The sequence below is a fragment of the Saimiri boliviensis genome, chromosome 1, assembly GCF_048565385.1.
Source record: "Saimiri boliviensis isolate mSaiBol1 chromosome 1, mSaiBol1.pri, whole genome shotgun sequence".
NCBI classification, from domain to species: Eukaryota; Metazoa; Chordata; class Mammalia; order Primates; family Cebidae; genus Saimiri; species Saimiri boliviensis.
This window is the reverse complement of record NC_133449.1, coordinates 69,193,391-69,206,165: the sequence shown is the minus strand read 5'-3', so window position 1 is coordinate 69,206,165 and position 12,775 is coordinate 69,193,391. Positions and strand designations below refer to the sequence as shown.

Sequence of the window (12,775 nt, the reverse complement as noted above, 5' to 3'; positions counted from 1 at the left end):
TTTCAGCTGTGTCAGTGGGAAAGAAATCCAAGTACAAGGTGGCTGGTCCATCATAGCTGTGCTCAGGTCAAACCAATTGCAAAGAAGGGCTCCAGACTCTACACCGTGACAAACTTTTATAAATTGACTTATTTAAAGAAGAGAATAAATAGGCTACTAAAGAATTCAGAATCAAGTTACAGAAGTGTGGCTTTTCAGGCCTGTGTAGTCCAGCCCTGGGCTCAGCCCCATCTTGGGCTCTCAGCTCCCTTTCCTCCATGGCTAGAACCCTGTCTCACCTTATCAGAGCTCATCCAGGGACGAAGGCTGTGCTCCCCTCTGATATACTTGCCAGATTCAGCCTGCCAGCTGAGATGCGTGAGGCTTCCCCTCAAAAAAGAGATGCAGGATGATTTTCTGATGGAAGAAATTTTATTCTACCTGGGGCTGTCCCTATGTCCTTCAAATTCCGCATTCTGCCATAAGAATGAATCACCTTCTTCGACAAGGGGCAGAGTCTGTCTGTTGGCCAGGACTGTTACATTTAATCTGCCTCATTTGGTATTTATTCAAAGAAGAAATATTTCCCAGCTACTGACAAAGGTGGCGGGGGGCAGTTGTATTTTCCATGAATGCCTGTGGCATTCATGGGAATTACACAAAGTCATATAAAGTGGGAGAACCACGGAACAACTAAATCCCACTCTCTACTGAGGTCACTTACAAGCTCAAAATACCTTATGGTTTCTTTGGGCCATTCTCTATTAATATAGCAATTAGTTTTATTCCATCTGGCGATGTTATCAAGTAGAAAAATGAAAAAGAGGGGTATGTGCAAAACTCAATATTTCACCTCAAGGAAAAATAAGCTGCAAATAACTATCATCAAAATATTTTTTTTTAATTTTATTTGAAAAGACTGTACACATTTGGTTCATGAACACAGGGTAAAATATTTGTTTCCATCTTCATTTTAGTCTAGTGATAACTATACAAATCTGGACATAGATAATCAACAGGTTTTACCCTACAACATGAACGTGCGTCAGCTGATTCGTTGTGTCGGTGGTGTTCACTGATTTCCAACGTCCACGAATGCTCAGCAGGCGGGCACTGGCACACTGGCCGCCCCACTACCATCAAGCCAGGTGCTCACAAAACCAGTGCTAGTGCGTGATAAAAACATGCCAATCACAACAAACAGTTATTCCGTGATGGGTTTTTAACTAATGAAAAATATGTCCACATGCAGAAACACCCCGTATGCTTCTCTTGCATAGTCTTATCTACCTTCCATTTAATGTATGAAATCAACTGTTCTTGTCTAGGGGCAAGGAAATGCAGAGTCATAGCAGCATTTCCTCTTGCACCACACGTTAGCTTGAAGAACTGCAAAGGGTTAGGAATGACCCGCAGTGACTCTGAAAAGATCTACAGTCCTTAAAAAGGGCAACATCCCTTCTAGACAACTTGTCTGTGTTCTAGACAAGTTAAGAAGGGTTGGCCAAAACCCTGCTGGCTTTATAGTTTGTTGATGAATTAAGTAAGAAGTAATACATAAAATTCTCTTATATGAAAATACCTTTTACTTGAAGAATATAAATCATAGCAAATACTGAAACATTTAGTAACAGTTCTAAAAAAAAAAAAAAAAGTTTTTGTTATTAATTCCCCAGACCAAAATTTACACGTCAGGAAAGAAAGAATCAGGCACTTTGGGGCAAACTCTTTTGGAGTTCATTAAGCTAATGTTTTTGACATTTACAAAGTAATTGGTCCAATTACAAATGAATTTGACCAATTATGTCTCAAATTTCTGGGTTAGTGAAGGCAATAGGTAAATTCAGAGGGGAAGTACCAGCTTTGGGGGATAAAAAGATTCATTTAAATGGTATCTTTATTTACTGAGTAGCAATCATATTCTCTCACAGCCTGACAATATTTGCCTCTCATGATAAACTGACAACATCACTTCATGGAAATGCATGACAATGTATTGATTAAACATTTTCTGGAACGTCTACACTTTAGTTAAAATTGTACTATTTACAAATCAGAAAATAAACTACAAAGCATTCTTGTAGGCACAGCATGCCTGCAAAACACAAATATACGAAATTATGGCAAGCTATGGCAAGATGCCTTAAACCAACAGAACATTCTGATGCAAAAAAGAGAGATGAAAATACAGGCCATATATTATATATGAGCTATACTCTGAAGCCAGAAGACTCTCTATCCAAAAGGGAATCACAGACACAAAAATAAAATATTTGGTATTCTACAATATATTACAAAAATAAATATATCAATCAATAAATAGTGGGAAGCCTAGAAACTCTTATATGAATATTTTGGCTGTGGGCTGCCCAGGTCCCTCTGCTATAATTCTCTTTGAGAGTTGTTGAGATATATCAAGTTTGGTGATAATAATTCTGCCATAAAAGGGTTAAAAAAAAAAAGATTGGCATGGGACCTAGCAGAAGGTCTATGACAAGAGAAACATTAGTAAGGTTCTACCCTTTTAAGTATCTGACAATATTCTGGCTTCCTGTCAATGCAGTGAGTTGGAAGTGATGCAGGTGTGCAGCCAGGGACCCCGTGGGAGCTGGGAGAATTCCTCTATGGGCTGTGTCTTTGCACTTCCTGATAAAAAGAAAGCCAAAAAAAAAAAATACAACTAGCAACATTTGAATAACCAATATGTTCCTCTCTGTACTTCCTTTCCACAGGGAAGCAGAAAATAATACAAATGCTGGTTTACATCTGGATGGGCAAAAAGAGAAACAACTGAGCTACGAAGCCTCATCGCTAACAGCCTATATTTTCATATCTCTTTAACAGAAGAGTGAGTATAAGTGCTCGAGACAAGATTACTCCAGAAGCCCAGAGCCAGCAGCGCACAGAGTGGAAAGCAGGGCTGGCACATCCTTAACATTCTAGTATCAGGGTGCTAATGTTAGCGGTGTGCTAATGTCAGTGGGATACTAAATGTCAGCGGTGTGCCAGTGCCAGTGCACAGCTCCCAAGAGCTGACTTAAGTTTTAATTTTGCAAGCCAGTTGACATTACATTGGTAGCTCAAGATACACTATAGTAAGAGCATTTACAGCACTGAAATCCACAAATCGGGGCTTTTTCCAACCCTGGTTTGCTGGTTGAAAGGCATTTACCAGCACACTACTATCATATGTATTAGACATAAAGAAAATTTTGCTTCATTTTTATCTAACCAGGACTATCCTGGTCAGCTGAGGTTTTACTGTGTATCTATTACAGTGTCCTTTAGAAAGGATAAGAAGTACCTTGGAGTATGTGAGTATACATTGTGTACCATGGAGTATTAAGGATGCACCACATTCCACTGAGGGCACTAAGTGTGGCTGTCCAAAGCCAGCTATACATCACACACACAAATACACACCACACATTATGTTATATGTAGGCTATTCCACAAATAGTGATTCTGAGTTGCATTTTCTCAAAGTATCAATCACTGAATACCCACTGATGGTCAAAATATCACTCTTCCAGAAGCAATGAATTCCCCAGGATTCACTCAGTGGACAATAGATCTAGACAGCTGAGGTTCAAATTGGGCAAAAGTTCTTCCAAATAGTTTTCCTTGCCTCTGTTGTCTAGTGCAGTTTGTGTTTATAACCTTAAGAGATTTGTAAAAGGGACTGATTGTTTTCCAGGGTCCAAAAAAAAAAAAAAGTGCCAGACTTCTTAAGGAAGCATTCCTTAAGATGAGCAGGCATGAATGGGGGATGATGTACTGGAAACCATGTTCCTGGTTCTAACATGAACCATCGACATTCCCTGTCTGGAGGTGCTGGAATGGTTTGGAAACTGCTCTGCTCTGGTTCCTCCTGCACAAAGCCCAGGATATGCTTGCGGGGTAGAGGGAAATGGTGGGGGTTAAGACTGGAGCCTGCCACCTGCCAGGAAAACCCACCAGACTCTTCCTGTCCGGAACACTTCCCCAATACTTTCAGTCCTGGCCAGCTGCAAAATGGGACGATGGGAAAATGAGAAGATGGGAAAGTTACTGGGTTTCTACCATGAAGCAAACATTATTTCAAAATTCAGCCTTAGCTTTTGAGTCATTTGGTTGTGTGTCTATTCATAAATCCATTTTTTTTTTTTGTTTATTCATTCATCCATTCATTTGGACTCTGGTTTTCTTTTTCTTATACTTATTTATTCTGGTTTTCTTTTTTCTTATACCTAAGTATTCTTCATGAACAAAACATTTGATAAAGGATATTATTAAAATAAAATCAAATTAAATATCAGAGGAAGATTTAGAAATTAAAACACGAACTCTTTTCACTCTGACAGCGAAGGCATTTAGGTGCCCCTTTGCAGCTCACAGCATGTGTAATGAAGGCCAGGGAAGAGTGGGACACAGGCCTGGGGGGAAGACATGAGGCACTAGGGCAAAGAAAGAGGGAAGGAAGAGGATGGAGCAGAGAGAAAAGCAGGGGCGTGGGGACAAGGGAGCAGCGTTAACAGGTGAAGAAAAATATTAAAATCCTTTCTTCCAACAGGCTGAATACCAAGCACTGTCTCTGCAGAGCCCAGTGCCCCAAGCTGAATGGCTGGGCAGCCACGTCAGGCATCCGAGCACTTCTCAAAGCCTGCAATCTGTGTCCAATGACCAAATCGTCCTCTCAGGCGCTCACTTCTACTAGAAAGCCAGTCTCCTTAGCCCCCATATCACCTCTCACAGGGCACCCACAAAGGGACAAATGCAATTCCAAGTCCCTTCTAATTTTTCTCCTCTTAGTCTTTGATAGTTTTATTTTGTCCAAAATATTTAATTATTTAAATAAAACCATTTATGATGTTACAGACACATCTGGGGATAGCCTCTGAAGATAACATCAATATCCTCTTCCCTTTCTTCCTTTCTTCCCTTCAAGTGCCCTTGGGACCCCTCTACCCTCTGCAGCAGCAACGGCCAGTACACATGACCTTGCTTTCCTATTGTCTCAGGAACAGATTTCATGCGGTTTCTTCTGTGTTCCTTCCTTGGCCAGGAGCTGCCCTCTGGAGCACATTGGTCTCTAGCTGGCTCATTTTTCCTGTTGTACCTCTAAGACCTCTTGAGTCCATTTGGTTTCTACATTAATTAACCCTTCCCTTCAAGCATCCCTTGCCAGGCCTTGTGTCTCAAAGAAACCACAGAAACTCAAGTGACAAAAGCTACACTTAAATTTCTAAAGTATTTAGGAAGTATAATACTTCCAAGGATGATTAAATCCCTGATGCAAATTATCTTGACATAAATCCTACTCAGAGAAGAGGTAGCAGAGAACATGCCATTGGCCTTTAATATACACACATTTGAGTGGGTCATGCATGTGAGTATAATCTACCTGCACAGAACCAAAAGATTTTCATTAGTTCATGTATGTACACACATACATACACAAGTATGTATCTTTTGATACTGTATTTTGCCTTGGAGTTGTTTTCAAACCAACATGGAGGTGGCATTGCCAGGAAATGGCAAGTCCAAAGAGAAAACAGATTGAAAGGGACTTACCTATAAAGCAAAACATGCATTTCCTACAATAAACTGACCTGTCCATTTCTGGAAGACAGCAAGCCTCTAGTACTGTACACCCTTATTAAATAATCTTATTAAATAGGAACACCAAATATACACATTTACAGTTATTAAATAAGCCACAGGATTCCTCTTCTATCTACAGCCACATTCAGAGACGACCATGCCTTCGTATTTAAACTTGTAGGTGACGACGCCTTTGTCTAAATAGAGGATGGAGATGGGCTCTAGCTTTGTGGGCACACAGCAGACTTTGGAAGCTTTCTGGGAATTCTTGAGATGGACCAAGGCCTGGATAATTGCATGCTTTGTGGGTGTGAGATGCTCTGCCAGGGGGTAGTTACAAACACCACGACATTCATAGGCTTCATATCCGGGCGGAGCAATGATCCAGGAGTCCCACCCGATCTCCTTAAAGTCAATGTAGAGCGGGGTTCTCTTGCAGTAGTTCCCTTTGGCGTTCCTTCTGATTCGGGCAGTGGAGTCGTAGATGATGTTAGATCTCATCTGCAACAAAGCCTCTTCCCCAGGTTCACTGGAATAGTCATCCACACCCAAGTTGTCCAGCTCTTGAAGTTGCTCATGGGAAATCATTTCATTCAGTTCCTCTTTCCTCTCCTTGTCACTGCTTTGGTCATCAGAAAACACGATGAGCAAAGGGTTATGCTTATTCTGGGCACTGGTGTCTATTTCCAGTCGTCCATTGCTGGCATCCTCAGCTTCACCGTGTTTGCTCTCAATGCGGACCTCCAGTTGGTGGGTGGATGAGCCTGACTTTTGCCAACCTCTGATAGCATCTGTGACATCAAAAGTCTCCCACTCACTGTTGGTTCCATAGATCTCCTCTGACACCAAGACCAGCATGTTTCTATCTCCCTCATTATCCCCTTTGCTCTCCAGCACTTCAAAGATGGTAATTCTTTGGTCTACAACATTGTATATCATACGATCCCTTTGCACCAGTGTGTACAGCCTAAGTTCAGCCATGATGACCTCTTCATGGTGAGGAATGGACACATTGAAGAGGAGAGGATATTTTCGGAGCCCATTAAAACTGGCTGGTTGGGAAAACAGATCTGAAAAAAGAAATTTGCAAAAATCAGATTTGCAGTGGGTCTCAGGGAAAAACAGATGCTTATTTATGCAATAAGAAGGCTTTCCCATGCATTAAGCTTAATGCAGAAAGAATGAAGGGAGAAGATCAATGAGAACAAACACAGTGTCAGCATTCTGTGACACAGGGAATCCCAAAAGGTCTGTGGTAGAATGCCCAAAAGAGTTCAGCTGCCAAGACAAAAATGGAAAGTGAGGGTCTAATGGATGGGATAAAACTTAGCCAGCCTTGCTTTTGAATAGCTCATCAGCCACAGAATTATAGAACTGGGAGGGACCTTGGAAATTGTATGGGCAAGTCCCCAAATTTCCTAACCAACAAAGAGCCACCAAATGGGACATGTGATGATTGTTCTTTTCTTGAAGCTTTTCAGGGATGAAGACTTCATGGTGTTTTAATGTTTGTGTTTGTAATGGGTGGAGATCCCCACATAGTTGCCTAGGCACTGGTCTTCCTAAAAGGCTTCCATATGTATCAGAGGTTGATAAACTATAGGCTATGGGCCAAAATTGGCCTGCTACCTGCTTTTGGAGAAAGTTTTATTGGAACACAGCCTCATACATTGTTTTTGTATTATCTATGGCTACTTTTGCACTACAATGGCAGAGTTCAATAGTCACAACAGAGAGCATATGGCCTGCAAAGCTTAAAATAGTTATTATCTGTTTGACCCTTTACAGAAGAAGCTTGCTGACTTCTGTTCTCAGCAACAAACCCTGACAAGGTCAATAAGACAGCCATAAACCAAGAAGGTCACAGCAGTCTATTTTTGATTATATGGTCCTCTATAAAGAGAAATGGGAGAAAATGAATCCTGGAACTAGATTCATTGCCTTAGTCTTACACTCCTAGCACTAGCCTTATACCCCTAGCACTTGGCATGAAGTATGGTACATACAACTTACTCAAGAATGTTTATGAAACAAATCTGTAAAAGTCTTAGAAGCACACCTTCTAATCTTAGTCTTGGAAGCACATCTCCAAATACTGTCATGTTGACTTCCTATCTGAAGATTTTATAGTGACCCCAAAGCTTCTGCACACTTGTCTCAGGTAATGAGTCTACAAGGACGCCCTGAAGGCATTTGCCATCAGATTCTCAAAGGGATCCAGGACCACCAATTGAGGGGTTCTCTGTCATCTTTGGCAGCATTTCACCAAGTTTATACTTAATTCGTGATCTCAGTGAGTCCCTGTTCCAGATTATAATCTCTTAATATTTTCCTTTAACTTGCTCGGATTATTTTGCACTTATTATCTATTTTAGACTTATCCTAAGCAACATCATTCATAAAAGGAGAGGATTGATGTGATACGTATGTGTGTTTGCTAAAATACATATGAAATGGTTTCACATAATTAACAGCTTTCTATGGGTACCACCTAAAATCATCTTACACATTGCCAGTGGGAAATGCTGACCTACAGAATGAATTTAAACTCCCTGGCATAGCTCTCAAGGCCAGCTATATCTGGGTCTTAGCCTTCTGATCAGTCATGGCTTCCATACATGCATGGAAGCCATGACTCAATAATATTTGTGAACAATTTAATGTGATCACTCAATAATATTTGTGAACAATTTAATGGATTTGTAAACCCTTCTGTTTCAACTACATTGATATCTTTACCACCTGTCAAACGTTCTTTCTTTCCCTGTAATTTTCACCTTTCACATGTTCTTCTGACCCTTGAAAGCCCTTTCACCTCACCTCCACCTACCCAGCACTGACATCTATAAAAGCCTCCCTTCCTTACTTCTCTTTCTGAAAGTTCCCTCCCCTCCCCTCTGAATCACTTGAGCACTTTATATCTCCTTTGATCCTTGTCATTTACAACCTTATGCTTCAGTCATCTTTTTATGAATGGATTTTCCCAACTAGACTGCCATCCTCCTGGTATGAACGGCTCAAAACTCGCTTCTATGTCTCTGTGCTACTATAAGGGCTTAAACAGAGGTAGTGATTTAAAAATATTGATTAGCTGATGATTTTAGGCATCAGACTAAATTGATTCATGGGCATGACCTATGACCTTAATCCATCATCAAGCTCTTGAGTAAGTGGCTTGGGATTTATTCTTCCACTCTAAGAAGGGAGGAGACTTGACTCCCACTGCACAGGGAACATGAGAAGACCCCAAATGGAGGAATAGGCTGGTTGCTCTACCCAGGAGAGAAGTATAGAATAAAAGCTCACTGTAGCAGGGGGAAGGCATTACAAAGCATACAAGGAAGCTTTTGGTGCTAATGGATAAATTCATTATCTTGATCGTGCTGATGGTTTCAATGAATGTTTACAGAAGTCAAAACCTTTCCAATTATACACTTTAAATATGTGTAATTATACTTTTATACATCAACATTTTTAAATGTCATATTTTCTATAAGTCAATTATACCTCAATAAAACTGTTTTGAAAAAGCAAGTTCACTGGAAAGTTTTGTGAATGTGCAAATGCAGTAAGCAGTAAATGGAAGAGTTACATTTCAGGGCAAGAGAACTAATGTTTGTGGACAAATTTCTCATGCCAGGTGCTCTGCAAGCATGATCTTCTCTGGTTCTCACAATGACCCCACAATGCAGGTATTGATTCTTTACCCATTTTGCACCAGAAGAAATCAAGCCCTGATGCAGAGACCTGACTTCCCCAGATGACAATGTGATAAAAGAACAGTGCTAGGAATTGAGGGCATGCTTTTTTCACCTTGGAGGTGGCACATTTTTCCCAAGATGAGGTAGGTTTTGACTTTTTGGTTTTTGTTTTTTGGTTTTGGTCTTTGTCTCCTAGGGAGCTGCATTAAGCAGACCCAAAGAGTCAGAAGAGAGGCAATAGTAGCCAACAGGGCATGCCCTGTGCAGTGATTTCTGTCCTCAGGTTGCACATGTCCTACAGACTGGCAGAGGTGCTGGCCGCTGAGTTGTTTACTGAGAGATGTGTTCCTGCCCTCAATAATCTCCAGGAATAATAAGCACAGTAAACTCCACATACTGACCTGGGTTATCCAGATACTCTCTGGAAGAAGTAAGAACTGAAAACCTTTCTACTTTTCTGGGGGATGCAAACAACATTTTCTCTCCTGTACCCTGAACCAGACACTTAGGGCTCAGTTCTGAGAAGTATTGAGACAGTGGGGATTCTTACAGGAGGAGGTTATTCATTTTCAATTTAGACTCACCTCTAAAAGGAATCTGTAATCTCGGCTTGCCATTTCCAGGAGAAAGATGTTATGAAATAGAACTTTTGGCAGCCAACTCAATTTTAAAGGCAAACAACATCTTAGGGACTAAGGAATACCCACTCGACATTTATTCCAGCAACTAGAATATTAAGTAACTCACTAGTAATCACTGAAGTTTGATCAGCACTTCATAGTAAATGGAATACTTTCTTACCTGTAACCTCTTTTGAGTCACTCAACTTTGTTATGTAGGTATTATTACCCCCGCTTTACAGACGAGGAAATTGAGAGTCTGAGACATCAGCTAATTATTCACAACCACTAAGCAAACCAGCTCTCAAAATTCCATATCCTGAGCTATTTCTTCACCACTGCCTTTTTTCTTTCAAGAACATCAGGCCAACATTAATCAGAAGCCTCTTTTGTACGTGGTTAGTGACTATAATGGCATAATTGGCAAATATTAAAGAATTCGTTTATTTGGACCTTCAGTTTCTGTCATAGATATCTAGATATCAGGATTTTCTTTCCCCCGATAGGACTATATTAAGCTATTAAGAAAAAAAAAATTAACTCATTAGATTTAGCTACCAAAGTTAAACACCTAGGAGAAGAAAACACATTTTTCTCACCAATAATTCAATCTTGTACATCACTCTTCATAAAGATGGAAATGATGAGCTGGATGATTAATGGGCCCATCACACTTCCTGGAAACTGTAAACAGTGCTTTAAGGATGTACATGGCACGTCAAACAACACAGCCTTAGGAAGAATCTCTAAAACATATTTCCATACTGTTTCAACATTTCTTAAATAACATCGCAAAATAAAAACATCAAAAGTTTGAACAAAACACACATCACAACTTGATGCTTTTTGATTGTGTTTATTATTTTTATTCTAAGTAGAAGTTTAGAAATTTTTTAGCTAATCAAACGCCTAGGCAACTAAGGCCTATCTGGGAAATGACAAAGAGACAGCAACATTAATGCTGTGTAGTACTTGTTCAAATTAACGCTTTTAAAAGGAACCCAATTATAATGTCAAATTGACAGGTGTTTTGCGGCTTTGGGTTAAAGATGTTTGTAAGTATTTTGAGGTTCTGAAATGACTACATACATAGTATAGACCAGATTGTACCTTGTTTTTGTATATCCGTATGTATTAAACATCCTTATATAGATGTATTTACCCTTACCTATATCATTCTCATGCGTTATAAATTTACTTATCGTGTCTTGAAAAAATTCCAAGTCAAATTTCATCAGCAAAAACTTACCTTCATTCTTGAAACTCCTAATGATGTTGGCAGAGGGCATGGAGGTTCGATCTGTGGCAAATTTGTTATAGAGTTCCAGCATGTACTCTGGTGGGTCTACCTTGGCTGAATCCTCTGTGGGGATGTCAGACAGGTTCAATGTCTTGAGAAACTCATTCTTCATGCTCTGGAGCAATGTGCTAAAGTCAACACCATCTTGCTCTGAGAAAACATCATCAAAAAGGGGCATATCTTCTTCTAGAGGAGACTGGTCTAGGCTCATGATGGGGCTGCCAGAAACCAAGTGAGCCACCAGGCAGAGAAGAGCACACAGTGTCAGGACTGGAGAGCCCATGACTCCACTCAAGCCCCTAGGCCAAGCCAGGAAGGTTTAGCTCTCCTGGGCTCTAAGTGGCAGTTTTATCTTGTGGGGCGTAAATGTCTCCTGTCACTGGAGACAAGTTTGGAAACTCTTCCTCTCTCTCTTCCTCCCCCTACCACTCTTCCTCTCCCCCTAGAAGTCAGGTTGCAGTAATTGGATAACAAAATCCCCTATAGAGGCCTAGCCTTTCTTATCTCCCTAGTGTAAACTTGTGCACCAGAATTTGTTTCTATCTTGTAATCCCTATTTCTTTTAATGAGCATTTTGTAAACATTTTCACATTCTGACACTGGTTGAAAGATAGGACAATTTTCTCCTTGCAAAGGCTCTGCTTTTCTTCCCTTTGATTCACTTCCTTTCAGCAGGAAATGTCTAAATTCTGTTTTTATGGGCTTAGTTTCACACATACATATAATAGGTATAAGAAGCAACATAACGCACATCAGTGGTGATACATATTAATTTGAGTGGTAGGGCCTACATCTTCAAATAAATACTTCTGAAGACAGACCAAATGTCCAAACTTTCATTCAGCTATAAATGAATTTATATAAATTTTTCCAAGCATAATTTTTAGAAACAAGAAAGTATAAACTTTATGATCCATAGTCTCTTTCCTACCTATTTGAAAGGCTAAAATGGCATTTGAAAAATAGGGCAAGTGCTTAATTATAGTGGCAACTAAAATTTAGTAGATGCTTCCTACAAACAGGCATTATACTGAGTGCTTTAATCTATCGTCTAGTGTGCTCCTGCAACAACCCTATCATTATCTCCATCACATATGTGGGTCAGTGAGGTTCCATAGATTGCCAGAGGCCACAAAGCTGCAAGGTGATGGAGCCACAGTTTGAACCAAGGCAGTCTGATTCTTATGAAAAAGAAAACAGTTACACTTTTAAACCACTTATATTCCACCAGACTAGGGCATGGGCAATAAAGGTGAGAGGCCAACCCATCCCCACATCAGCCTGGAGGCAGGAGGCAGACAGCCATTTGCTGCTGAATATATACCTCAGGTCCTCCACCTGTGCAATGAATTGCTAATATGACCAACATCTCTGCCAAATTCATCCTTCTGACTCAATCAAAATTGTCATCTAGAGGCTCCAGCAAAAGCTTGGTGTGATGGTTAATACTGATTGTCAACTTGATTAGATTGCAGGATGCAAAGTATTGATCCTGGGTGTGTCTGTGAGGAGCACTGCCAAAGGAGATTAACATTTGAGTCAGTGGGCTGGGGAAGGCAGACCCACCCTCAATCTGGGTGGACACCATCTAA

At 40.3% G+C, this 12,775-nt stretch overlaps 1 protein-coding gene across 1 annotated transcript; it reads right to left on the bottom strand.

Moving 5' to 3' along the window:
* Positions 1-877: 877 nt before the first annotated feature.
* On the bottom strand, positions 878-11,523 carry BMP10 (bone morphogenetic protein 10). The gene is made up of 2 exons (XM_003922668.2): positions 11,133-11,523; positions 878-6,632 (listed from the first exon to the last, which is right to left on the bottom strand). The coding sequence occupies exons 1-2, from the start codon at positions 11,464-11,466 to the stop codon at positions 5,692-5,694; spliced, it is 1,275 nt and encodes a 424-aa protein (XP_003922717.1). The 5' UTR covers positions 11,467-11,523; the 3' UTR covers positions 878-5,691.
* Positions 11,524-12,775: the final 1,252 nt, after the last annotated feature.

Bases quoted from the DNA above. Each gene is read 5' to 3' on its own strand.
- BMP10 (XM_003922668.2), bottom strand. From the start codon at position 11,466: ATGGGCTCTCCAGTCCTGACACTGTGTGCTCTTCTCTGCCTGGTGGCT. The intron at 6,633-11,132 runs GTAAGTTTTTGC...TTCTTTTTTCAG, and splicing joins TAGGAGTTTCAAGAATGAAG to ATCTGTTTTCCCAACCAGCC.